Source organism: Myotis lucifugus, unplaced genomic scaffold (assembly GCF_000147115.1).
Source record: "Myotis lucifugus unplaced genomic scaffold, Myoluc2.0 scaffold_496, whole genome shotgun sequence".
In the NCBI taxonomy this organism is placed as follows: domain Eukaryota; kingdom Metazoa; phylum Chordata; class Mammalia; order Chiroptera; family Vespertilionidae; genus Myotis; species Myotis lucifugus.
Window position 1 is genome coordinate 518,433 of NW_005871544.1, and position 27,805 is coordinate 546,237.

Below are 27,805 nucleotides of genomic sequence, written 5' to 3' on the forward strand. Positions count from 1 at the left end.
TCCAATCCGGGACATCCCTCTCGCAATCTGGGACTGCTGGCTCCTAACCGCTCACCTGCCTGCCTGCCTGATAACCCCTAATCGCCTCTGCTTGCTGGCCTGATCGCCCCTAACTGCCCTCCCCTGCTGGCCTGATCACCCCTAACTACTCTCCCATGCCAGCCTGATTGCCCTTAACTGCCTCTGCCTCAGCCTCCACCACCACCACCACGGCTTTGTCTGGAAGATGTCTGGTCTAATTAGCATATTACCCTTTTATTAGTATAGATTATATATGCCATACTAAGGCCTTTTGTGATTAATATAAGTAATATTATAGATCATTTTTTGTTTTCATATACTCATATTGTTAGTTTTTATATCAGTTAATAACTATTATAATAAGAAATAAATGTTGTTAAAAAAAATAAAAAGAGAGAGATGTAAGGGGTGACGAGTGAATTCAATAGGAGCTTCTTGTCCAGCCTTCTCTCTTGCTTCTCTCTTTCTACACCTTCTCATTGGCATTTTTATTTTCATCTTTCCCGCCTCTTGTTTTCATCTCCTCTTGTTTCAAAGCCCTAATGGTAGCAGGATACGACTGCCGCTGTGGCTACCTGCCCAAATCCTAAACAAGGCCCTGGGGGCGGGGGGGGGGGAGGGCAGACACCTTGCCCAGGAGCTTTTAGGAACATTGCCCGGGCTCTCTAGGGATGGGCCTGGGCACTAGTGTTGTTGAACCTTCCTGGGGAGTGCAGGACCCTGAGAGTGTGCATCAGAGCCATCTGGGAGCTTATTAAAAACACGTATTTCTTAGACCCACCCGAGACCTAGGAATCAGAACTTTTGGGCTGGGCTTCGGGTGTCTTCACATTGAATGAGCGCCCAGCACTTTGGTCAGCCGCTTGCTACAATTTGAGAGCTCCAGACATGGAGGGTCTCTCGGGGCCCTGTTCTCTTTGACAACCTGTGCTTCTGTCACCTGGGTAACTACATCTTCTCAGGTGGGGGCCAAGGCTCCCCAGCGGGAGAAGCTGAGGACATCATCTGGGGAGTCTGGCTCTTTCTAGAGCTCACCCAGGGAGAACAGGAGAGAAAGAGTCTGCACCCTCCCACCTCCACACTTTGGACATGCTCTGCCCAGCGGGCAGGTTGGGCACCTGCACTCCTGGAGGGCACACGCAGTGTTCCCACCCCCACCCCATCTTTGTCTCTTCAGCCCCAGGGCAACACAGGGCACAACAGAGCAGGTGGTCAAACATCTTTGTTGATTGACTATTTGATTGATTGATTGATTGATTAAATGAAGACATTGTCCCATTAAAAGAAAATGCTGACCCGCACCCCATCAACCTGCACCCTACTCTGGACCAAATAGCCTCTCTTTGGGGAAGGGCTGGGCACTAATAGTTTTTGAAACTTCTCAGGTGGTCCTAATGCGCAGCCAGATTGAGAACAGCTGCCATAGGGCCTTGCTTCTCAAAGTGGCCAGGGACCTCCTGGGGCACTTGTTCAAGGCCTGGACTCCAGACCCACAGACTCAGATCATCAGGGGGGATGAGAGCCATAGGATGGTTTGTAGTTCTGACCCCAGAGACCAACAGCCCAGGGCTTGGATACTGACTCTGTCATTTATTAACTGGTCACCGGTGCACCTTCATTGCCTGTGCTTTATTCTCCGAGTCTGTACCAGTAAAATGGGAACCTCCTAGAATTGTTGGGGAAAAGAAATGAGATAATGAGTAGAAAGATGTCTGGCACAGAGGAAGTGCTTAACAAATGTTAGCTGTTCTAGGAGGGGAACCTCAGAGGCCACCCATTAAAAAGCACACACGGTTCTGAGTCACGAGACCATTGGAGTCCCACCCTGCTTCAAGACCCAACAGAACTCCCAAACTTCCCCCGAGCCGGGAGAGAAAGGGCCTGCCCCTCAGGTCTGTGGACTGGCCTGACCAGTGCCAGACACACAAAATCCCTGGCCCCGCATCTTACACGTTCGTGTGGACTGTGTCTTCACCTCAATCACATTTTTAAAGCTGTTGTAGTTGAATTTATAACTCCCTTTATACATGTGACTGTTTTAAATTGATAAGGGTAATCTATAAAGTTTGACTGGGGATGGTTTGGGAGCCACACTGAGTGGGCTCTTATCCTGCTTCCACTATCGTTGTGTGAACTTAGATAAGTGACACCCTACAAGGATTTGTCATTATTATTATCATCATCATCTCGTATAAGCATTACAAATATGTGCCACCAAGTTTATTCATGGTACCAACTAAGTCTAGAAGTTAAACGGACCCTCAGGAAGATGCACCATGCCTATCACATGACTTTGACCTCTCCAGGGTGAGCTCATGCCACAAACCCAGGGGGCTGGAGGCCTCTAGTTTCAGGAACTTGGCCCTAGAACAGCCGTGGGCAAACTACGGCCCGCGGGCCGGATCCGGCCCATTTGAAATGAATAAAACTAAAAAAAAAAAAGAGACCGTACCCTTTTATGTAATGATGTTTACTTTGAATTTATATTAGTTCACACAAACACTCCGTCCATGCTTTTGTTCCGGCCCTCCGGTCCAGTTTAAGAACCCATTGTGGCCCTCGAGTCAAAAAGTTTGCCCACCCCTGCCCTAGAAGGAAGCTTGATTTGGGCAGTGTCCCAAGCCCTGGGGTGGCCTGACTATCTGACATGGCATGAGCCAAACTAAAGGGCTTCCTGGCTGTGTTCAGGAAAAGCTGGAAAGGCAGGATCCCACCCCAAACTCTCATCCTCTGACCCCAAAGTCATCCTTAAAATCCTGTCTGCACCAGCTCCTGGGTTCCTGGGTGGGAGCCTCTATTCCCCAGTCTCCCGGCCCGCCTGGGCCTCTTGCTCTAACCACCTCCCATCCTGAACCTGGCCTGGAACACACTGCCCTCAGCCCTCCTCTCTTGTTACCTAGAGCTGTGCCTAAACGGGGTCAGCGCTGCCTTCTGTCCTTGCCAGATGTGTCCCAGGATTCCACCACCCAAATCATGTGGGTGCGTCTGTCCTTGGGCAGTGTTTTTCCTCTTGCCTCTGAGTGGGCACATGGCGTCTGAAGAGGGTGGGGGAGAGCTCTTCTCCCACATGCCGCTGTCCCACCCAATGTCTGGAAGGTGGGGGAGTGGCACCAGGTAAAATAGGGGCAGTCTGTCCCCTTCTACTATATTCTAGGTCCTCCTTTCCTCCCCGGAGCCCTTCATTCTTCCTCCCTTTGCCAGTGTCTGCAGAATGGAGATGCCCAGCGGCGAGGTGAGGAGGGCAGACTGGTAGGGTTATGTGCACGGACAAAGGTTGGGGAGCTGAGGGTAGGCAGAGGGCAGGAAGTGTTTTCCCTGTGCATCCCTGGCCCCTCCTGCCTGCGGGCAGGTAGAGGGGATGCTGTGGTAGAAGGTGAGGCCCCACTTTGTGTTGTCAGGCCCAGGCCAGGGCTCCCAAGTTTGTCTTCCTTTGTGCTGGTGACCAGCCATTCTATCTCCTAGGGTTCCCCTGCACCCCAAGCCCCGGGTCAGTCTTCCCAGAGTTCCCTTTTCTTGTAGCTCCAGACAGCAAGCACAGGACCCTTTGGTTCTGAGGATTTTTTGCTGACCCTCCATAGTGGCTCACAAGTTACCCTTCCAAACACAGCCTGGCTTTGGACGGGACACCTCGGAGCTGGACTCCCTCCTTCGTCTTCAGGAGTCCCCAGGGGCCCCTACCCCTTCCTGCTCTCAGTGACCCTTCACACAGGTGGGCCCCTCTTCCAGCCTGCAGGCCCGGAGAAGCCCTCTGTCGCACCAGGAGCACCAGTGGCGTCTACTCAGCTTCATTTGTCCCTCCAGTATCTTTATGTCTGAGGTCCCCAGCACCCGCAGAAGAGATCTGCTCAGGGGAGCACAGAAAAGCCCTCTCCCCTCCACCTGCACCGACTCCAACACATCGCTAAGGGCAGACATTCTCCTCTCAAAGGTTGTTATGTTTCTCACTTTCTCCCAGTAGGTTCTTTGACCCTGCGAACACCCCTTCAAAGAGGAAAGAGCATTAGTCACCATAATGTGTATGATTCTTATCAGATTACTTTCTTCAAAGACACCGGGAAGGGAGCGGCCCCTGGAATGGAGGACCGAGGTGACCAGGACTAAAGTCCTGGGTGTCACCATTTGGCTCAGAGCAATGTGCCCTGCATGGCAAGCCAAGCATTGTGTCCGGCATTGCGGGACAATGAAAATCCTGGCCTCTCCTGTGATCCCAACCGCAGCCTCGGGGTAGACCCTTGGCCCCCTCCGCCTACCCAGCCAAAGCTCTGGACACCCCCATGTTTATGTCAACAGAGCGGTTGCTAGAGGGGCAGGCTCCCGTCCGGCAGGGGGTGTCCAGCCCGTTGTTTGTGTACCTCGTCTCAGTAGTGACCGAGGGGCTGGCACTCGCGAGCTGGGTCTCTGGGGCAACGCGCTGTTGGGGTCCCAGCTGTTCCAGCACATAAAGCACCCGCTCCATCAACCTGCTCCGGTGTCTTGTTGCACCGAGTGAGAATTTAAACCTTCCCCTGGTGAGGCTGCTATTTTCCACCCGCCGCCTCCTGGCCTCTCTGCTCCCTTCCTCATGAGGGCAGCTCGGCATCCAGCCAAGACCCAAGGAGTGGCCGAGCCTGGCCCTGTTCCCTCCTCCTCGGCCACCTCCTTGCTCCTCCGAATGTTTCCTGAACCAACCATGGGAAATGGGACCTGGAGAGGCAGGCTGTGGCTTCCTCTGGGCCTAACCCAGCTCCTTCTAGCCTCTGTAGCCTCTGCCGCCTGGAGCGGGGCCGGGGCCCACAGGGGCAGGCTGGGAGAGTCCCCTTTTAGTTCCATCCCCACTTACAGCTGCCTGTCTCTATGCCTCTCCCCCTACACACATATACCAGCTGCTGCCAGAGCCCAGTCTCCCTGAGCACCCCTTCTCCCCCAGTCCCCTTCGTGCCCCTCCTCCCTTAGAGCCTGACCCCCCAAGTCCTGGCAGCAGTAGGGACTGAATAAAGGGGTTAAGAGCGTGTGTATGGAAGCGCAGAGCTCTCACTAGCTACGTGACCTTGGGCAAGTCACTTAACCTCTCTGGTCTCAATTTTCTCACCAAAAAAATGAGGATAATACTACTACCTACCCGACATCCTTGTGAGGAGTTCATTTACGGGGCCTGGGTAACCAGTCTCAGGCCCCAGTCGGGCTGTGCTCGTGTCTGCTCTCACTGTAACTGAATTCCAGGCAGGATAACACAGTGGGGAAAGCATGGGACTTGGAGGCTGACAGACCTGGGTTCAAATCCCAGCGTCCCACTGACTCCTGGTATGATCTTAAAGTAGAAGCCGTACTTCCCAGTGTCCTCCATGCAGGAGGGTCATACTGATAGAAACTTACTCAGTGGTGCTAACGTGGGAGTGGGAATGCCTGCCCTAAAAACAGTGTAGTAGCAGCTGCAGGAGGAGGACGCAGGCTCCTGGCATCTGATCCCCCAGATTAGCTGCCGCATTCTGGGGCCGATGGGGGAACGGGTCTGGCTTGGAAAGAAGAGCTAAGGACCAGCCAGGAATTCAGGTCCCCAGGAGGTGCCATAAATAGCCAGAGCTGTCCAGGGCCTCCAGAGATGGGGGGTGGGGGGAGCTGGAAAGGAGCAGTGGAAAAAGGAAGCTGTCAGTCATCAGTCCAGGGGAAGGTCTAGGGAGCTCACTCAAGCATCAAAGGAAAAACTGTGTATGGGTGTGGCGGAAGCGAGGGGTCACCTCTTCAGAGAGGACGAGCCTGGGACCACCTCTGCACCTCCCAACCACTGGGTCAGAACATTTGCGTCACACTGTTCGCCTCCCCCCTGCGATGCTTGGGAGCCAGCCCTCTCCTCATTTCCCTCCCTTGGACCGTCCTGGAAAAGGAAGGTGCGAACACGGAGGCCCAGAGGTGCTAAGTGATTTGGCCAAAACCACACAGTAAATCAAGGACTGAGATGGGGATTAAACATGGATTTTTCCCTCCCAATCGAGGGTTACACACGACAGCCAAAATATCAGAACCTGTCCTCGGGGAAGAAGTCAGGGGGACGGGGAACCGAAAGGACTCTTCCTCCCTTGCCTGAGCACATCACTGTAGCTGTTGATAACGGTGTGGAGATATACTCGTCAGAGCTAGCTGGGTGCAGCCCTGGAAATAGGACCTGGGCTCAGAAGACTGGACTTGCCTCATGTAATCTTGCACAAATCCCTTCACCTTTCTGAGCTGCAGGTCTCTAACTCCCAAAACAAGGCCCATAATTCACGCCCCGTGTGAGAAGGGTGAGAGGACTGAGATCATGCTCAACGGGCTGCCTAATGGTGCCCAAAGGTTACAGAGACTGGGAGCACCTGGTGAGCCGCACCTTCCTCGTCTCTGTGTTCCTGCTGTTTACCACAGTGCCTGCCATATAGGAGCCCTCAGTAAATGTGGATTGATGGAAGAATGAATCAATCTTTGCATTTCAGTGCTGTGTGTTTGTGTGATGATGATAATAATAATAATGTGTGCTTGCTGTTTATCAGCTAGCGCTTCCTTTCCTTTGTGGACACAGGCACTCCTGTCACCATCCTGTGCTTTTACCCCTGGAAAATGCCTGAAAAAATTAATCTCTGGATAAGAATGCCTTTCGTAATAAACCCAATGGGTAGGGTGACCATATAGTTTTTGTCTATACGGGGCCAATTTGGGAGCGAAAGGGGCACTGGTAGGGGCACTGGTAGGACTATCCCAGGCAAACAAAACTACCTGGCACCTTTGGGCACCATGCTGCTCGGCGCTCTCAGGAGAAGAGAGCCCCAAATCCTCCGAACCATCCTGACTCCCATTCTCCAGTCAGACCGTGGACAGGGTCCCCCACCTTCTTATCTCCACCAGCCAAACCTACTGGGAGCTGTGTTCAGCCCAGTTCCCCACCCTTCCATTGCCCTGAGAGTGTTCTAGAATGTTTGTACTGTTCCCGACGTGAAAAACCTGTGGCACCTGCTAAGGACCTGGCGTGAGCCCTGCAAAGACATCCATCCACCTCCCGACACGTGCCAGCTCAGGGATTTCTCGAGCGGCCCCATCTCTCATTAGTTTCCATAGGCTTATGACTGGTCCCTCTGCTTCTGCTCTTTCCCACTTTTGATCTATTCTCAACCAAGCAGCCTGAGCGATTCTGTGAAAACATAAGTCAGATTATGCGTCTCATCTGTTCAAAGACAGTGGCTCCCCATCTCACTCAGAGAAAAACAGCCCATAAGGCCCCAGCCTATTTAGCCCTTAATTATCTCTCTGGCCTCATCTCCTAGGACTCTCCACACACACAGGTGTTCTGGCTTCTGCCCACCTGAGGGCCCTTGCACCTGCTCTTCCCCTCCTTGAAACACTTGCCCCTTAGATATCCATAGTATTATTTCCCTCACCTCCTTCAGATCTTTTCCCAATTCTCTCCTTTTCAAAGTCCTTCCCTGGCCATCCTATGAGAATGTAACACCCTCCCTTGTCACTCTGTTCCCCTTCCCTACTTTCTTCCTTAGCATTTAGCTCGCCAAATAGATCATATGTATTACTTATCATGTTTATTGTCCAACCCCCTCAATCTCTGTGAGAGCTTGGTTTTCGTTTGTTTTGTTCTTTACTATATCCCTGGTATCTGAAACAGCACCTGGCACATCGTATATGCTCAATAAATATTTTTTAAGTGAATAAAGAACTGACCGAGAGGAAACATAGCATTGTGGTTAACGTTTGGCCTCTGGAGTAAAAATCCTGGGTTTTAATAAAATACATAGAAGAAGACATAGGTACTACATTTATAGACCTTGGTCTCAGGGAGGGTTTATGAATTTGACCCCAAAGGCAAGGGAAGTAATAGCAAAAACAAATGAATGGAATTATATCAAACTAAAAACCTTCTGCAAAGCAAAAGACACCATCAACAAACAAAAAGGCATCCAACTGAATGGAAAAAGATATTTGCAAACAATACTTCTGATAAGGGGCTAATATCCAAATTATACAAAGAATTCATACAACTCAATAACAACAAAAACCCCAACCAATTCAAGTAAAAATAGGCAGAGAACATGATTAGACCCTTTTCCCAAGAATACATACAAATGGGCAACAGACATATGAAAAATACTCAACTCCACTAGCTATAAGGGAAATGCAAATCAAAACCACAATGAAATACCACCTTACACCTTTGAGAATGGCTATTATCAATAAGACAAGAAACAAGAAGTGTTGGAGAAAATGTGAAGAAAAGGGAACCCACATACACTGCTGGTGGGAATGTAAATTGATACAGCTACTATTGAAAATAGTATGGCGCTTCCTCAAAAAATTAAGAGTAGAGCTACCATATCACTAGCAATGCCTCCTCTGAGTACCTACCAGAAAAATTTGAAAACATCTATAATAATCAAATCGACTGAATGGCCGAACAGCGGAACAGCCGTCTGGACGACTTTCTGGATGAAGCCGGGGCTGCGAGGGCCTACTCTTGCATGAATTTCATGCATCAGGCCTCTAGTTTATCCATAAAGATATATGTACCCCTATGTTCATTACATCATTATTGTCAGGGGTCAAGATATGGGAACAACCTAAATGTCCTCCAGTGGGTGACTGGATGAAGAGGATGTGGTACATAGATACAATGGAATACTACTCAGCCATAAGAAAAGATGAAATACTGACAATTGCAATAATATGGATGGATCTTGAGAGTATCATGCTAAGTGAAATAAGTCAGATGGAAAAGGACAAGAACCATATGATTTCACTCATGTGGAATATAAAACAAAGCAACAAAAGAAAAAACAAACAAAAAAACATAAGAACAAAAAACCTTATAGACACAGACAACAGTATAGTGTTTACCAGAGGGGTTGTATATGAATACATACGCCAGCCAGCGGGGGAGGGGAGAGAGAGTAGGTGAAGCCATCCCCACCTGCCAGCTTCCTGTCTTTGCCTACTGATAAATAGGGATACTCATGGCCAGATTTTCCATTCCTCCCCATCCTGGCGCCCTCTGTCACTCAATTAAAAAAAGATAGGAGAGGGCCTGGGGGAGGGGCAGACAGCCTCTGCTTATAAAGCCTGTCGCGTAGCAGGGTGAGCACACTCAGCAGGCCTGCCCAGTCCTCTGCCTGTCATCCCCAGCAGATTTAGCTGCTGACAGCTGCTTGGGACTTTGCTGCCAGGCCCTGGCCCAGACCGCCTCCTCTCCTCTCTCTCAGTGACTCCCCAGCCACAGCCCCGCCATGGCCCAGAAAGAAGAGGCTGCCGCTGCCGCCACCACCACCGAGGAGTCTGCGCCTGCCTCCCAGAATGGCGAGGATCTGGAGAACCTGGACGACCCCGAGAAGCTGAAGGAGCTGATCCAGCTGCCCCCCTTTGAGATCGTCACGGGGTGAGAGCTGGTGTGGCCTGGGTCCTCCTCCCTAGAGGAGCAGGGGCTGGGGACAGGCCGGGGGATTTAGGACAGTAATAGCAGGAGTCAGGGTCAAACTATGAGCGTGCGCAGGTGTGCAAGGTAGGGGCTGCTGGAGACACAGCAGCAATCTGGCTTGGCTTCTTGGGGTGACACCCTGGACCCTCCAGTCAGGGGAGGTAGGAGGAGTTCCTTGGAGGCAGTGCAACCACCGCTGAGGCCTCCTGGTCTTGGGACATCACCCGCCTCTCTGTTCAGTCCCAGGGAACCTGGTAAGGACACTGGCACATTTAAATGTGGCCCCAGTCATAGGGCCTCCTCCCTCCCTTCTCTCTGCTTCCCAGTGGGCCTCTCCTCTATCTGCATGTCTCCCTCTTTGGTTCTCAACCTTCCTAATGCCGCGATCCTTTCATACAGTTCCTCATGTTGTGGTGACCCCCAATTTCATTGTTACAAATTGAACATAATGAAAGCATAGTGATTAATCACAAAAACAATATGTAATTATGTGTTTTCCGATGGTCTTAGGCGACCCCTGTGAAAGGGTCGTTCGACCCCCAAAGGGGTCGCGACCCACAGGTTGAGAACCGCTGCTTTAGAGCCTCCCTCAGGAGGAGAAGATCCTAAAACAGGATCATCCTTCCCCAGGCCTGAGTGAGAAGCAGTTTTGTCCTTGTTCAGTCTTTTCTGAGCTTCCCCAGGGCCTGTCCACCTCCACCCCCAAGGAAACAGGTCACAGTACAGATAACAGAGGCTAGGCCAGGAGCTTCTGGACAGAAGAGGGATCCCACCCCTGTAGCCACAGCCCAGCCTGGAGGAACCAGGACCCAGAGCAAAGGGTGAGGAGGCCCCACGCAGGGGCTGCTTACAGGGTCCTTCTGTCTTATCCACATCGTGCGTCTCTAGGAATAGCACCAAGTGGTCTTCCTCCTCTTCCCTCTGTGTCCCTTTAAGAGAAGACCCTGCTAAGTTTCTAAGCAAAGAATAAGAGGGGGATACGTGAGGCCACATTTCCTCCTGAGCCAAGGTTTCCCCCCTGGGGTCCAGCAAGGCTCACAGGCAGAGGAGTTGCACTAAGGGGCGTGGTGCCTTCAAGGGGCAGAAGAATCCCTGGGTGGCAATGTGACCTGCCACTTTAAGCTTGGCAAGTCGCTTTCCAGTCCCGCCTCCGTTTTTTCATGTGTAGCATGAGCAAGTTACGCTAGCTGATTTCCAAGCTCCCTTCTAGCTCAGGAATTTTCCAATTTCTAAGCGAACCTTAGGGAAATGCATCCTAATTCCAGAGGCAAGAATTCAGGGTAGAGCGTTTGCCCATGCCCAACCAAAGCCGCTCTCGACCTAGGATTAAAAAAGCAATGGGCACAGATGAATATTGACATAGGGGCCGCCGAGAGTCGCAGGCCAGCAGAGTCCTTGGTTCCAGGAGCTCGCTATGGAAGGAGACCCTTTTTCTGTCCCCTAAGCACACTGGTGCATGCTGTCCTGGCCACGCAGACGAGCACATATGCGCCCACTCGGTGCAGGCTGTGATCTCCCCACACAGGGACAGGGTAGGCTCTGAACAGAATCAGATTGTGTTTGTTGAGTTAAATAGGCTTTGGAGTCCCAGGGTGGCAGGTCCTAACGGGTTAAGTCCTCTCGTGTAACTTACATCTGTCCAGCTCTTTATAAGCATGGCAAACGTTCACATGCATGAGCTCATTCAATCCCCAGCACAGTGCTAGGAGAGGGAGCTATAGCATTGCCACTCTCAGATGGGGAAACTGAGCGAGGGAGATTGAGTGACTTGTCCAGGACCTCAGAACCAGTAAGTGGCAGGTCGTCTGACTCCAGCCAAGTGACCTTTCCACTGTTCTCTTACTCATTCTGGTTCCCAGGTTTACCAAGCAGAGCTCCACCTGTCTCCATCTGCAGGGCAGCGTGGGTCAGAGGCTTTCCCTGACCCGTGGCTCAGAAAAAGGGTCACAGGTCGGGCAGCTTTCTGGGCAGCTCAGGGGGGAGGTGGAGCCCTGAGTGTTTCCTGGCCACAAGTGACAGCTGTGGAGAGCTGTCTCCTGGGCCCCAGGGGTAAACAGGCAGCTTAAAATAGCCCAGAGGTGCGGCTATGTCTATGCAGGGACAGGAAGAGGGAGTGACTTTCCTCTCCTTCCTTCTCCAGATGCCCTAGAGTCAAAGGGGTCCCAAGCAGGTCCTCTCCTAGCCTGTGCCACAGGGGTGAGTCTGTCCATACTACTCCTTAGAAGTGTCACAAACTAGCAGAGAGCAGGTGGCTTTTTAGCAAAGAGTCTGAGGTGAGAAAGGAGTACTGGGTAGGCATAGAGAGAGATACCCTGCTTGTCATGATTCTGGTTTGAAGAGTGCACTCAGGATAGAAGCAGACCTAAGACCATCCTATATAATAAAAGCCTAATATGCTAAGTGTCTGGTCAACCGGTAGGCCATTCAACCAATCAAAGCATAATATGCTAATGATATGCTAAGGTCTCTCAACCGCTTGCTATGACGTGCACTGACCACCAGGGGGCAGACAGTCAACTGGTCAACCAGTTGGTATGACACGCACTGACCACCAGGGGGCAGACGCTCCGACTGGTAGGTTAGCTTGCTGCCGGGGTCTGGCCTATCAGGACTGAGCAAGATGGGCCGGACACGCCCTGGAGCCCTCTCACAGTCCCCTGGCTGGCCAACCTCTCATGTCCCTCCCCAGCCCTGATCGTGCACCAGTGGGGTCCCTCGGCCTGGCCTGTGACCTCTCACAATCTGGGACCCCTCGGGGGATGTCAGAGAGCCAGTTTTGGCCCGATCCCACAGGCCAGGCCAAGGGACACCACTGGTGCATGAATTCGTGCACCAGGCCTCTAGTTATCAATAACTTGGAGGAAAGTGTTAGAAGGGAATCTAAAGCTGTAGTGGTGGGCCCCTGCCAGCTCACATTGGCTGAGAGTCGACTGTGCATCTCTCTTCCCAACTCCGAGTTCTTGAAATCGCAGTAATGCAAGTGTTTACTACAGAAGTCAGCAAAGTTAGAAATGAGGGTCTTTTCACTTTCTCTCAGTTTCCTGGGTGCTAAGCTAGCACACCACTGAAAGACAGGAGCCTCTGAAAGTGAGAGGAAGAGTAGAGAAGGGCTGAGGTTGGAAGTGCTTAAGATGGGCTCTGAGGGTTAAGATTTGAGGCCAGAAAAAGGCCCCATCCATCAATGCTAGGTCTAATTTTTTGAGCATCAGCAGTTGTTCAAAACCTGAGGGGTTCAGTTACTCAACCTATCTTTCAGATGAGGAAACCAAGCCTTGCAGGGATGAGTAATTTGCCCAAAGCTAGTGAATGGAGCGGGGCGTGCACCCCAGGACTGTCTGACTCCAAATTGTCACGCTGTGTCTAAAAAAGCCATAAAGAGGAGTCGTTTATAGTCAACAAATACTTATTGAGTAGGAATCATTTATTTGCTGCCCGTTTCCTCCACTACTATTTAACTTCCATAAGGATAGGGATGTTGCCCTTTGACTGCTTTGTCCCTAGCACCAAGAATAATACTCAGCCCATGCCCAACCAAAGCCACCCTCCACCTAGGATTAAAAAAGCAATGGGCACAGATGAATATAGACATAGGGGCCGCCGAGAGCCTCGGGCCAGCAGAGTCCTTGGTTCCAGGAGCTCGCTATGGAAGGAGATCCTTCCATAAGTATTTGTAGGTAATAAGTATTTGTTGTTGAATAAAGGAGTGAACTAATGAGGAGCACCTATTGTGTGCCAGGCTCTCTGCCAGGCGTTGGGATAGGGAATTAATTGCAGGGGAACTTCTCAAGGAGAGAAATTCAGGATGTATGAAGATCCAGCAGTGCTAAGCCCAGAGAGGATTTCACTGGTCCCTGGCTGCCTCTGGACTCAGCATGCTCTAGGGAAGCACCAGGCCACCAGGATTGGTTGTGTCCATCTCTCCATCCAGTGATGGGTGACTGACTGTGGCTTAGCCTGACAGCACCTGTGTTTGTTTTTGCCTCTAGTTATTTGTATATGATTTTGCACGAAGCTGAACCTGCTATCAAGGGGTTATTATGGAACAGAGATGAATGGCACATGCAGTGATTTCCCTTCAGGACACTGCTTTAGCTTCCAGTAGTTTACTCTGGCTGAGAAACAAGGCAGGGTTCAAAGGAAAGGGACAGGCAAGGAGTGAGGGGCCTTCACACCATTGTTAATGCCACAAGCCCCACACCCCTTACTCTGGACTCTGGAGCATGCTGGGAAGGTTTGGTCCATAAACAATAGAAGACAGGATGGCATGGCTCAGTGGTTGAGTGTAGACCTATGAACCAGGAGGTCACCATTTGATTCCTGGTCGGGGCACATGCCTGGGTTGCAGGCTCGATACCCAGGAGGCAGCCGATCAATGATTCTCTTTCATCACTGATGTTTCTATCTCTCTCTCCCTCTTCCTTCCTCTCTGAAATCAATAAAAATATATATATATTAAAAAGAATAGAAGACAGCACTGACTCTGACCACCCTGGTCTCCTCTCCAATGAGGGCCAGTGGAAGGTCAGAGCTCAGTGTAAAGATGGTGCTGCTCAGGGAAAAGGCGTGGACTCAGGGCCTGCCTAGGTCAGAATCCTATCCAGAACTGCCAATCAGGAGCAGGCAGCCCACCACACCCCTTCTCAGCACTAGGAAGTCAGTCTGTTCCAACTCCCAGCTTCTCTCCACTCCTCCTTCAGTTGAGGCCCACTTTAGCATTCACTTTGAAAGTTGTCTGAAAATGGAAAAGGAATCCGAAACTGGCAATTCTGCCTCTTTTGAGCAGGTCTAGTGAAAGAAAGCTGAAATGAGTCAACACTCAGTTACCAGTGAATGGATTTTCCACTCCCTAGATTACCTTGGAGCAAATATTTAATCTCAGACCAGCATCTACTGCCCTCCAGGTTGCTTCTTTTCACTGTATAGATTTTTGTTTAGAAAACACAAATGTTTTTAAATGTGAACATGGGAAGATATATATATATATATATATATCATAGGCCCAATGCATGAAATTCATGCAAGGGGCTCGGCCCCCTCCACTGTGGCTTCGTCCGGAAGGATGTCCAGTCTAATTAGCATATTATGCTTTTATTATTATAGACATGTGTGCATATATATATACACACACATATATATGTGTATATACATACATACATACATACATGTGTATATATGTATACACACATATGTATATATACACACATTTACTCACATCCCTTCCCCTCCACCAAGCAGACCATCATCCCAATTTTTTTCTAGATATCTGGAGTCTCAGTTTCCTGCCTAGAGAATTGCAATGCCCAGTCCAGTACCCTGGGTCTAAGCAGATGAAGTGTGAATGGCCTTGACTGCAGAAAGTATGAGAAAGTGGTACTTAAAGAGGCTGGGGGTAGGAATAATGCTGTTGGTTTCTGTGCCTGAAGAAGCAACTGAGCCCAGGTAAAAAATTCTACCATCTGCATCTCTCTCCTGACCACCACTCCAACACACACACACACACACCACTTTAGCAGTAACTTATCTTATCTGCTGGGGTTCAGAGTATAAGTAAATGTGGTCCACCGGCATATCATACTACTTAGAAAAAAATGTTTGTGATAATTTAAGAAGTGTCACTGTTTCCCCTTCTACCAGTGGGCATAATGTGTTGGCTTAGTTTGTGATTCTGTAATGTCATCCAAGATGAACATGTTGTCTTAGCTCCCTGGGGAAGTTTCAGAGCTCTACCAACTCTGTTGCCCTGGTTTCCCTCAGGGGCCCAGCTCTTTCAGTCCGTGGGAATTCCCAAAGAACATCACTTGATCTGTATGCTCCTTCCAGAAGACCAAACTGGAGAAGCCAAGCAAACCCAGTCTCTGAGGAAGCCCAAAGGAAAGGCTGGGAGCCAAGGTCTTCCCTGACTATCCTTTGCCCCTTGAAAGCACTTCCCTCCCTGAGGCATCTATTTTGTCTTTCTATTGTCTCTGCTGAGGGGCAGGGTAGACCATGAGGCTGCTGGCCAGAGGGGTTGGAAAATGATATTTATAGAAGTGAACTTTCCTCCTCTCCCTTGGGTTTCACATTTCTCTTGGTCCTCTCCCCTTGCCCAGGGAAGGACGAGGGAAAAACACCAGAGCTTAAGGGGGGCTGAGAAAGCAGCAGTCTCAGACCATCAGGCCAACTGGCAATTGCACACTGGGCCAAATTCATAGTCTAGGCTGGACTATACTTGGCCAAGTTGGTGCAATACTTCTGGGGGTTCCAGAAGGAAACCCGAGGGACCACTGACAGCCATTGCTGAAGCCCCCAAGCCAATCACGAAGTCATGAAAACAGCAGGTCCTCCAATAACCATGTCTTTTTCAACATTTCATTATAACATTGATGAGATGCCATCGGAACTTAAATCTTGTTTATATCATTTAGCCTATGGTAAAATTGGGTTCTTATATGTTGTTTTGGTTAAAGTCGCAGAATTTATTGACTACATGAAGTGAGGACTTCTGAGAATCTATCATACAGGTGGCTCTGGATTAGACTCGGGGTGGGGTGGCATGGTCTGGCAAAAGGACTTGAAGAGCCAAAAAAGGACTTGGGCGAGAAAGGTAAGCTCCATGCTTCTTGGAAGGGAAAAGCCACTCCGGAAGAGAAGGGGTCATTTAGCAACCGCAAAGTTCAGGAGTGGTCTGGTGGGTGAGTTTATTAGGGAGAGCTAATCCCAGCAGGGGCTGAAAGAGGAGAGGGGCAGCATCGGGTCATCCATTCTCCCAGAATACTAAGTCAATAACAAACACATCCAACCAGGGACAGAGGGGCTTAGAGAGCTAAGTATAGCACCCAAAGGAATCCCTGGGGCTGGGTCCTCAAACACATCCATCTCCGAAGTGGAAACTTAACTTGCCAGCAAGGGACACGGAAACTTGGGGAGAATAAAGTTGGTGGTGGGAGGAAGGGCACACTGCAGGGCAACCGCTCAAGTTTACTCAGCTCTTTGGCACCTGCTGCTTACCCCTAACAAGCCACGGCCCTGGGATGCCAGGGATTCCCCTGCAGCCCAGGGAGTTAGCTGACCTCTTTGGGGAAACAGAAGGCAGGGAGAGAAGCAGCAGAGAAGTTAATGGTTGCCTCGGGATATCTTCTGGGGCAGCCAGAGACATTGCATTTTTGTTTTTATTTTTATTTTGAGAATTTTTATGAGTTTATTTGAGCCAAACTGATGACATCTGCTGGGGGGCAAGATCTCAAATGCTCCCCAGAGATGACATTTTTTAAAAAGAAAACACTCAACCTGTCCAGCTGGTGCTAGTCGTCCCCTGCTCTCCCTCTGGCACTTTCACGCTCTCCTATTCTAGCTCCTTGGCCTTCAAACCTGCACAAATCTTCCTATTTTAGAAAAACACTCCCCTCCACATAAAGATAGAAACAACCTTCAACTCCGATGTCCTGTCTAGTAGTCTGTCTGCACTTTTCTCCCCTTCTTCTTACTACTAAACTTTTCAAAGCCTGGCCGCAGTGGTTCAGTGTTTGAGCGTCAACCTATGAACCAGGAGGTCACATGCCTGGGTTGTGGGCTTGATCCCCAGTTTCTCTCTCTCCCCCTCTTCCTTCCTCTCTGAAATCAATAAAAATCTATTTAAAAAAAAAACAACACAGCCTTTTTCTGCTGCTTTCCTTTCCTTGTCGTCCATCTCCCCTTGAAGCCACTGGACATATTCACCACCAAGTCTGGTTTCCTCAGACTCCAAGTGGGCTGTCTCTATTTCAGGCTTTCTCCAGCTTCACTCTGTCTGCTTGAAGCCACGACAGCCCTCTTCTGTGGGCATGACTTTTACTGTCTTTCTCTCTTTTCTTTTCTGTGCACCATTCCGGAAGTACTGCAACAGATAAGCAGAATAGACGGAGCAAGCTCCTATTCCACCTCCCTGCTCCAAAAATTCATTTAATATATCATCCTTGGGTAGAGGCCATATCCGATATTAAACTGGTAAGAACAGATACTATACTTGATCTGAGCCAAAGAGAAGCGATTTATTGTGTCTTTTGTTACTCAAGAACCTGTAACAATTCTCTATTGCCTCCTGAATCAAGGCTAAACTTTCAAGAGCCTTCATATGTCCTTCACTCTACCTACTCCTTTTTAGCAGTTTTCTATTGTTTGCAGCTGTCTTATTTATATCTCTCCTGTCCAGCTAGAATCTAGCTGCTAGGTTATAAGTATCTGGAGGGTAGGGGCCAAATCTTAGAAGCTAAATCATATCAAGATACCCTTAGGTAGTGTGGCCTCCAAGATAAAAATTCTAGGACAGCCTTTCTTTCACCTGAGGGAAAAGACAGGCTTGAGAAACAGTCACTAGGAGAGCGTGGTGGCACTGCAAACTGTAGGCCATTCTGAGGGAAGATGCAACATACATGAATGACAAGGAGGAGGAACGAAGCATGAAATGTTCTGCAAAATCTTTGTCTTGCTGTCATGAGAAATTGTATATGGTTGCTACTTTGTAAAATTACTATTTGAACACTGCTTTTCAAACCTGGCCACAAATTAGGATCATCTAGAGAGCTTTTTAATATGCTGATGCCTGGTCCCTCCTACCCCCAGATGTTCTGATTTAACTGGCTTTGTGTGGGGCCCAGGCATTACTGGCAGAGCCTTCAAGGTGCTGCTAATGTAAAGCCAGGTTAAAGAGACACTGACTTAGAAATGTAGGCGTGTGTTGTGCACAGCAAGTGATGTTGGTTGTTTGGAGACCCTTCCTGATGGGGTGAACAGAATGCACCCCTCACCCCAAATTCTCCTTCCTCCAGAGAAACCCTGCGGGATGCTTTCATGCCTTTTTGTCCCTCATGCTGAGGAGGTCTGGCCCTAGGAAGAACTCATCATTCTCTCTTCTTCCCTGTCCCTTTGTCTTCTCGACCCCACAGGGAGCGGCTGCCTGTTAACTACTTCAAGTTCCAGTTCCGGAATGTGGAGTACAGCTCAGGGCGGAACAAGACCTTCCTCTGCTATGTGATTGAAGTGCAGGACAAGGGAGGCCAAGTGCAGGCATCCCGGGGATACCTCGAGGACGAGCATGCAACTGCCCACGCGGAGGAAGCCTTCTTCAACACCGTCGTGCCAACCTTCGACCCGGCCCTGCGCTACAACGTCACCTGGTACGTGTCCTCCAGCCCCTGCGTAGCTTGCGCCGACCGCATCATCAAAATGCTTAGCAAGACCAAGAACCTGCGCCTGCTCATCCTGGTGGGGCGTCTCTTCATGTGGGAGGAGCCCGCGATGCAGGCTGCGCTGAAGAAGCTGAAGGAGGCTGGCTGCAGGCTGCGCATCATGAAGCCCCAGGACTTCGAGTACATCTGGCAGAATTTTGTGGAGCAGGAAGAGGGCGAATCCAAGGCCTTTGAGCCCTGGGAGGACATTCAGGAGAACTTCCTGTACTACGAGGAAAAGTTGGCCGACATCCTGAAGTAGGCGACTGCGCTCAGCCTCACGTGAGTCATGGCACTATTACTCCAGTAACAGGGCTGAAGGCTGGAGGTCCCAGGTGGAACCAGTGGGGTTAGATTTTCCTTGGGAAAGATTTGATTTTTCTGCTTTGGGTTGACTGTAAAAACATTTTAGGACAGCGGTTCTCAACCTGTGGGTCGCGACCCCTTTGGGGGTCGAATGACCCTTTCACAGGGGTCGCCTAAGACCATTGGAAAACACATATATAATTACATATTGTTTTTGTGATTAATCACTATGCTTTAATTATGTTCAATTTGTAACAACGAAAATACATCCTGCATATCAGACATTTACATTACCATTCACAACAGTAGCAAAATTACAGTTATGAAGTAGCAACGAAAATAATTTTATGGTTGGGGGGTCACCACAACATGAGGAACTGTATTAAAGGGTCGTGGCATTAGGAAGGTTGAGAACCACTGTTTTAGAAGATCCTCTCTCCTTTTATTTCCTCTAAATTCCTCTCCCTAAATCCTGTTCCCTCCTACTCTTTTATATCAGACTAACTTTCCCTATAACATGGAATCATAGGGTTGACAGGAATCTGAAAGCTTTCATGAGAAAGTCTGTATTAAGGTTTAGATGGCACAAGAGCCTACTACTGGAAAACAGCCTAGAATATATTTCAGTCCCCTAAATATGCCCCCATGGGCGTGTATCCAGAATTAGTAATGTAGATGCCTTGCTCCCACCTCCATTTGCAATCCTACCATTCCATTTTTTCCTCTAAAGCAGGTGTTTCATTCTATTGGGGGTAATTTTTTTTTTCATTTTTGAGACTTTTGAAATTCCCCAATTTTTGGCCAGAGCAACTTTCGTGTTTTCAAACAAATGATTCTGCTTTGAGGGAGACCAATACTTGCTGTGTGAATGTATAATGCAAGAACATTTTCCCAATGTTGAAAAGACAGCAGAACTCAGAAAAAAATGCTGATTGCAGGGATGGGGATAATATAGCAACACACTCTTCCATGCAGGAATGTTTAAAGGGTTAAAAAATGTTTGTAAATTAGGCAGCCACTCAGAAGTAGCCTCCTACAGATATCAAGATGTAATAGGAGAACTGGAGGTAAAAATTAGCTATTTAAGTAAATAATTAGGACACAATTAAGGCCGATTTGGCCTCTTGCTGAGGGTAAATTAGACTCTTACAGAAACAGGCCAATTACCCTCAGGAAAGAGGGTAAAGAATTCTTTACTATCTTTGTTTTAATTTGGTCTTTTCTACTTTGCTCCCACAGCAATGCTATGTATGGCTAAGTCCCTTTACTAGGCGTGAGTTACTGATCAAAGTCCTCCAGTAACAGGGAATGGGTCTTCACCACCCTCTTTAAGAAACCTTAATTTTGGAATAACATATTACTAAAACACAAAAGAAGCATGCTTCCATGAAGTTATTCATTTTTGGTGTCTCTCTTAATATACTTAAGATTCACTTCATAAACACATTTTGAAAATATCAATTTCTGGAGGTTGATGTTGGCAGGAGTGTGCTATTAGACATGCACTCAGGGTGCCTGGTCATCCTCCAGATCAGTGGTCGCCAACCGGTGGTCCGTGAGGTCCCAAAGGTTGGCAACCGCTGCTCCAGATGAGCATTCGCCAATCCATAAAGACACAATTTTCAGCCATTTCTTACAAAAAAAACAGGACCCATTCATTCAATTCAGTGAGACTATGATCAGGTAATGTCACGTGGTACTCTACGCATATAAAATAAGACACCACTTTACATAGTAATACAATCAGATTTTTAAGGGTGACCTTTGAAGATACAAAATTAGCTTTTAAATTCCTTGAAGATTTTATTAGGGTAATTATAAACCCTACATAGATTCTACAGAAAGACTAGTAGCTTAACTTTTAACCCTAGTATACTTCTTAAACATCTTTCAGAGTCATGGGCCACTTCTTCCAGCTGCCTAACTAGCAAGTCCTCAGGGATTTGTGTATGTTGTTGTTGTTTTTCCCTCATTAAGTCAAATGAGATGTCTAAATCTGCTATAAAAATTAAGCATTTCAGGGAAGATTAAATAGAGCTTTTAATTTTAGATAATTGAGGGTTGTACCTTATGCTAATCTAAACAGAAGTAAATAGATAAATCAGCTTGATGGAAAAAGTCCATTTCTAAGTCAAATTCTTCTTAAAATATTATTGGACATTTTCCACATTATAAGCCTCATTCCATTAGTGGACATAGCTATATTATCTGGACCCATTACTGACAAGCTTCCCAGTACTCTATTTGAGTTGCTCATGTTCCTGAAGGAAAAGGTTAAAATGTACTAAGTTTAAAAAAAAATAGGGTTGTTACCTAAAAGACCTAACAAACAACTATGCTTTAGTAAAATAATCCCAAGAAATAGGCATTTGCTAAAGAAAAATTTCCTCATATTTCTTATTCCATCTTTTTAAAAAATGACAGACTAGGATTTAGCCATGTATTCAACTCATAAGAACAAAGTTAAAGCAGATCTCTTCTGGGGTTTTTCTGTGTGAACCATACCAAACATGAATGGAATAGATCCAACCCTGGGTAAACCAGAAGTCACAGGACACAATGGAGAAATTCTGGGACTTGGGGAAGTCACACAGAAACAGTAGTTAAAACAGAAAATTCTTCATTGTTTGGGGCCAGCACGGCTCTCAGTAACATGTTTTCTGTTTTCTCAAGGTCTGCCTGCTGCCAAGAGATGGCGGTGACATGTATGGGCATCTGGGACACGCCTGACTTCCTAATACCACGTGGAGCTGGACAACATTTAACACCAACCAATCCCACTGCACAAGGCCCTCTAAGGACTCAAAATATACTTCTCATGCTATAAATCATTTTATCGGTGCCTCTCTCTCTAAGGCTGCTCTTGGGAAAGAAAAGAGTTGCAAGGAGAAATAGCAAACATATATGGGCACCAGGTATCATGGGTCTGAGGGTCCTAATTATTCCCCCAAATGGGCTGCTTAAGGCAAAGAGCCTCGGACCCAAGATCTGTGCAGATTTTTAAATATGTCCAGAAATGCATTTATGTTAAGTTGGTCTTTTTTTTTTTTTTTAAGAAAAATAAGCAGCAATAATAAAAGTGGCGTGATTTTTCTGTGACCAGGTTTTTGAAGAAACTTGGACATTTAGATTTTAACTATGGACAGCACTGAAGTCCCAGGAATAGGGATTTCCCAGGCTACATTTTAAGTGGGAGGGAAGCTTAAATCAGAACCTGGCTAGGCAACAGAGGATACTAACTCTCCCATGTAGACTTCTCATCCTGGTCTTGACCTTCATAAAATATTTCCTTCCAAGATTCCTCAGTAAAGGGTGAAACAAAAGGCATGGGAAATACTTCTAAAATATCCATGTCCCAACAGCCAACTAATAAGCAATTAGCCTCTTGATTAATTAGAGGTGAGTAGGATTTTCATGTTGACACACAATATGAGGAGTCAACATGTGGTACTTGATGGTGATGGCAGGATGATGTCAAAGTCTCATTTCTTAAAAGATCTGAGTCCTGTGTAGAAGTAAAATTTCACATGTGAATTGCTGGGTAGCTGCCAAACTCTAATTAGGTTTCCAGGAATAATGTGCTCATTCTGATTATCAGGCAATGCCTTTCTCCAGGCTGAGTGTGATAAGTCATCGGAATTTGACCCCAACACTATCTACAAATAACAAAACATTTTATCACATCCCTGCTGAGTCCAGGAATTTCACTTACTGCCAGTTCTCCACAAAACTAAGCTTTGTTAAAAGAATCGTGAAAGTTCTTACTCCATGAGAAAAAATTGCCCTATGTAGAAGCAGCAATGTTTTCACCCAAGTGTTAAGATTTATGTGCATAGTTTGCAAAATAATTTAATTCTAAGTTTTCTCTTATTACCCATTCTCATTTTCAGTTTTGTGTATTGAGACATTCCTTCCCTTCTTTCCCCCTTAGTTTTACCACTAGTAATGAACAGAAGCAAAGCTTCTTCAAGAAAAGCCTTAGTCTAAAAGTTTGATCATGAACTTGCTCCTGCCCTACCCCACCCCAACTACATGGAGAAGTTGTGTGTTCCACACAGAGGTACAAAAGATGTGGAATACTTTTTTAAACTGCTGCCTCATATCAGGCTGCAATGTGATAAGAATACAAGTCTAAAGTACAAAGGTTATATTTAACCAGTGCTCTCCTGCTGTTTCAACAAGCACATTCTAAAATCCACTTCTTGTCCACTTGAGACAGCAAGTCCCATGAAGGCCCAGAATTCACTCAAGGGAGAAAATCAATAGTAGGTCTAGCTGTTTTAACTCATAACACCACAGTACAGGGGACGGGGGTGGGGGATGGGGCGGGGGGAGGGCGAGGAGAGATGAAAACTCCACTTGTTTTCCCAATACCCCTGATACAGAACCACTGGCTAAACTCATGAACTTTCTTCTCCCACCACAAAAACAAGAGTAGATAAAGTGCTGCTTTCTTAGCTTAAGAAGAGGATTAATATTTACTGCTCTCCCTCCCAGCTGGTTATACCTTAGTGTCCTCTGGAGCTTAAAAACAAAGAAACCTGGCCATCTTCCCTAACCCCCCTACTACCAAAGTAGAAGTTTTTTTGGAAGTGAGTCTTTTTTTGAAAAAGATTCATATGGATTGTGTTGAGAAGTCATTACTCCTCAGTGAGCACTTTGCCAAGCATTTACCATACATTATTTCATGTTTCATGACTGAATTCAGAAAGGTTCAATCACAAACTATGTAGTGAACAGAAGAGTTCACCATGAGTGGTTTCTAAAATCCCGCCCTACCAGTGAGCTGACCCATAGATGCCATCCATTCCTATTTTCCACTTTGCTGCCTTCCCACTAGACCCGTCTGATTTTTCCAAATTAAATTATAGGTGAATCCTCCGTTATCCAAGTCTAGAACAACACAAACATGTGTACAGAACTTCACTGTAGCCCAAGAAGATATTTATTTTCCCACTTTTCCCCCCACAAATTCCTTGTTAACAATGTAAAAATCCATTTTTGTAATTTAAACAAAAGAAACACACCTCAAAATTCTTTCCTAGGATGAATTTGAGGACATACAGATAATAGAAAGTCAATGCACAAATGACAAAAAATGCAAAATTAACTGAAAGTTAATTCTTCCTGAAATTTCTCTTAAACAGCAGAGAAGTAGAATCAATGCTGCCACCTAGTGGCAAGCCAAACAAATTAGGTAGCATCCTGGGGCAAAAAAAAGGATCATAGGGCCCAACACCTGGTTCCCTGCCTAATATTATCAGGCTATTACCTACCTTCCTGAAAAGAAAAGAAAAAAATCACAGCAACATTTCCCAAGCAATCCCTCCTTCAGAGTCCCAATCCAATCATGGGAATTCAGAAACCCAAGCATGGCCTGTGACACAGACAATTTCACATGAAACTTTCCTCTGATCATTTTTGAAGTCAGTTTGCCCAGTCCTGTGGCCCAGTAGGAATGACACAGGAAAACATGGTCACATCCAAAATGCTCATCTGTTCAGAGTGTGTACACAGTAATTCTGATGTCTGTTGCCTCAAACACCTCCTCAATTATTGTGGATACATTTTCCCATTGCAGACGATCAAGACCACACCCAATCCTGAAAAAGATAAAACATCTCCATTGGTTGCCATGAAGGTGTCTAGGAAATCAATCCCGCTCTCTTCCTTTAGGCTGCATTCCCCCAGAGCATGAGAACCAATGATCTGATCTCACACTATAGGCAGCCATGGTGGAAGCTTGGAATTCCTGTTGTGAATCACCCAAGGCTGTTCCTGACAGCACCATCCCACAGCTGTCACTTCTCTTTTCCCTACTTGTTACCACTTCCCCATTGTCCAAGCAACACTGAGCAATGTATAACTGCTGTGACACGGGACACACACTATCCTTCTATGTCTGCTGATGAAAACTAACTGTGGGAGGATGGGGAAAGACTGGCATTTTAAAAATACTTATGATCATGGAAAGTTAAGCAAGATAAAAGAAAAAGAGGACAAAGGACAGGATCTCTGCAAAGAAAGAAGATGGAATGCTGAGAAATGTCAAGCTGACTGCAATTCAGTTCTTTGCAACACCCTGATGAAAAACCTTTATTGACCCACAAACTCTATTACCTAGCACTTTTCTTCTAAGATGTTGCTTTATTGATCCTCAACATCTCTGGGGGTGGGAAGAAAGGCTTTAAAATGCTAATCTCATGTAATGTGATGATTAAGTCCCTGAAAAAATATTGTGATTTTAAAAAGTTTATGATACATAATCCTTAAGTATATTAAAGACCAGTGTAAGACAAGGGACCCTGTAGTCACTTAAGTAACTTAGAGCTTGAAATAAACCCACATGCATGGTCAGCACTGACTCAAAACTAGACTGACAGAAAGAGAGGTGAGTCCAAGCCTATTTCCTGAAAAGGATACAAAGGGCCTACTGAAAAACCCCAATGTCATTCCTTAAGTTCCCAATAGGGAGGGTCTAAGACAGTGATGGCGAACCTTTTGAGCTCGGCGTGTGAGCATTTTGAAAAACCCTAACTTAACTTTGGTGCCGTATCACATATAGAAATTTTTTGATATTTGCAACCATAGTAAAACAAAGACTTATATTTTTGATATTTATTTTATATATTTAAATGCCATTTAACAAAGAAAAATCAACCAAAAAAATGAGTTCGCGTGTCACCTCTGACACACGTGTCATAGGTTCGCCATCACTGGTCTAAGACATTGCCTCAGGGATATATCCTCTGGCTACTGCCCAAGGTGACCATCAACAAGCAGGCAGTTTAAAAGGCAGAGATCCTTTACAGCTTTTTTGGGGCAGGTTTAACAGGTTTGGGACACCTACAGTGGCCCAGAGGGAAATCACAATTGCTCTGTCTTGGTTCTTAAGCTTACATTGCTTCAGGAATCAAAGCTAAGATTCAGGCGGAGGACACAGAAATTTAACAAATGTGACTGAACAATGGTTCCTCCCTACATAGGTTCCTTCCTATGTAGGTTCCTGCCTACATAGATTGAGGCAGGTGTGGGTTTTAATTATCCTGAGTCACTCAACCCAAGCTAAGAAACGGGTATGCTTTGGCCTAAGGTCTGACAACTGGTTCACTGGTGATATTTTTAAAGTTTTGAAATTTGCCCACCTTTAAGTCTGTATTTTGGATTAAGCTTGTAAGTCATTTGTCTAAACCCCACCAATCAGGTCTTCACTTAGGGCCCTGGATTTCCTTGCCTGGGCATGGAGAGGTCTGTGACTCCATTCTTCAGACAGTGGGACTTCATGGCCTCTAAACTCTTCTGTAAGTTTTCATAAGTTGGCTTGTGTGAAGCCCTTTTCTTTGTAATCTGAGTACAAAGAAAGAATTCAAACTTCTATTAGTCCAAAATGATAGCCAAAGAAAAGCCATCACATCTCCCAACATCCTGATAATTAAAACAAAAAGTGTATTTTTATAGAACAGTCTAAAACAGGGATGACAAATGTCATACTGTCCCTTCCAGTTATGGGAAGCCTTCAGGAAAATCAACTAAATAGGGCCTGAGAAATCCAGACACTGCCAGGTAATAATCATTCCTTCTCTCAAGCCCAGGAGGTTAACAGGCTGTGCCTGTTGTGTAGGTTCTAAGCAAAGTAAGTGAAAGTCTTTGTGCCACTTCCAAGAGATAAGCTGCATATCTGTAACAAGAACCCATACCACCCAAAAGCATCCTAAGTTTATTTACTTAGAAACTATGCTTGCTTGCCTTTTGTTTCTCTATAAAAGAACAGAGACAAGCTGGTAGTACTCCAAATAATACTGAAGCCCCAGCAGCCTTACAGACAGCATTCAAAGACATGACACCCTTAGTGCGCTGTCCACAGCGAGCTCTTAGTGGGCTGGCTGGAAGTCACCCAGCACCATCACCAAAAAGCCACTCTTTCTGGGGCTGAGGACCATGTGGCCAGGGGAAGACTCCCCACTGAGGCAGCAGGCAGGCAAGCGGCTGAGTGCATTTGATGGAGGATGAAAAACTGCTTTGGGCAATCTGTCTCAAGACATGATAGTTTCTCCATCTCACTATGAGGAGGAAGGAATTCAAGTACGAGAGGCATCCCTAACTTTTCCAGGTCTTAGAGCACAGGCCTTGGGAAGACATCACAGTACTCCTTCCCATGGAGCTGGATGCTTCTCTTCTAACCTGGAGCTCCACACAGCCTCCCCACTGGACCTGAGCTGGCATGGGATCAGAAGCTTTGTGACATCTTTGGTTGTCTAGAATGGACTATCATGATCAACACAAATTCAGTGCAGCCTGTCTGTTCACCAATCCTTAGAACATACTGAGAATAGGCCCCATCTTACCAAGTAATATATGTATCGCCCATCTCTCTTCAGAACAGCCACTTCTCCAGATTTCTTTTCTAAGAAAAAATCATTTAATAGTAGAAAGAAAATTGAAAATCAAAACACTGATCTCCATTCTTAGATTTTAAAAAAATCTTTACAGATTGGTTTACCTAAACCTATTGTCGCCTATGAACACTTTGCTCAGCAGCCTTCCTAAATACTGTATTCCTTAGCATCCAGCTTTCCTTAATCATGTTTTCTCAACCCTATTTTCCTCATACCCCCATCTCTTGTCCTGCTCCTATTTTCAAGTACACCCTTACTGTTCACTTAAAAACTTTGTCTACTGCCTAGAACTGTTTTAGAATATACAGCATTCTTCCTTTGCCAAATGCGTGTTCATTTTTACATACAAAGAGCTAATGTTTAAGCATTATGGGGAACATAAGTGTACAAAAAAGTTTCTAATTATAAGCTTTCCATCAAGAAAAAGTGTCATGTTCATATACAACTACAATACAAAGCAGCAAGAAATTGCTTTTTGA

The 27,805-nt window shown here is 46.8% G+C and overlaps 2 protein-coding genes and 1 pseudogene across 7 annotated transcripts in view; 1 reads left to right on the forward strand and 2 right to left on the reverse strand.

Moving 5' to 3' along the window:
- Window positions 1–9,127: 9,127 nt before the first annotated feature.
- On the forward strand, window positions 9,128–21,772 carry APOBEC2 (apolipoprotein B mRNA editing enzyme catalytic subunit 2). The gene is made up of 3 exons (XM_006103614.3): window positions 9,128–9,403; window positions 18,343–18,906; window positions 21,604–21,772. Exons 1-2 carry the CDS (start codon window positions 9,255–9,257, stop codon window positions 18,884–18,886), a joined length of 693 nt encoding a protein of 230 aa, XP_006103676.1. The 5' UTR covers window positions 9,128–9,254; the 3' UTR covers window positions 18,887–18,906; window positions 21,604–21,772.
- LOC111823451 lies at window positions 17,271–17,448 on the reverse strand (annotated as a pseudogene).
- A 2,080-nt stretch (window positions 21,773–23,852) lies between the features above and the next one.
- Window positions 23,853–27,805, reverse strand: part of OARD1 (O-acyl-ADP-ribose deacylase 1) — a 6,022-nt gene continuing 2,069 nt past the window's right edge. For 5 of the 6 annotated variants that reach the window (XM_014446026.2, XM_006103621.3, XM_006103622.3 and 2 more), the window contains exons 4-6: window positions 27,276–27,334; window positions 26,165–26,277; window positions 23,853–24,533 (exon numbers count right to left, since the gene is read on the reverse strand). In XM_014446026.2, coding sequence (XP_014301512.1) covers window positions 24,431–24,533; window positions 26,165–26,277; window positions 27,276–27,334 — 275 coding nt within the window. In that variant the 3' untranslated portion in view covers window positions 23,853–24,430. The remainder of the gene's footprint in view (window positions 24,534–26,164; window positions 26,278–27,275; window positions 27,335–27,805) is intronic. The other variant, XM_023744891.1, reaches the window with a different exon arrangement.

Excerpts from the sequence above, each read along its gene's own strand:
- APOBEC2 (XM_006103614.3), top strand. The coding sequence starts at position 9,255 with ATGGCCCAGAAAGAAGAGGCTGCCGCTGCCGCCACCACCACCGAGGAG. Across the intron at positions 9,404-18,342 it reads CCCTTTGAGATCGTCACGGG|GGAGCGGCTGCCTGTTAACT; the intron begins GTGAGAGCTGGT and ends TCGACCCCACAG.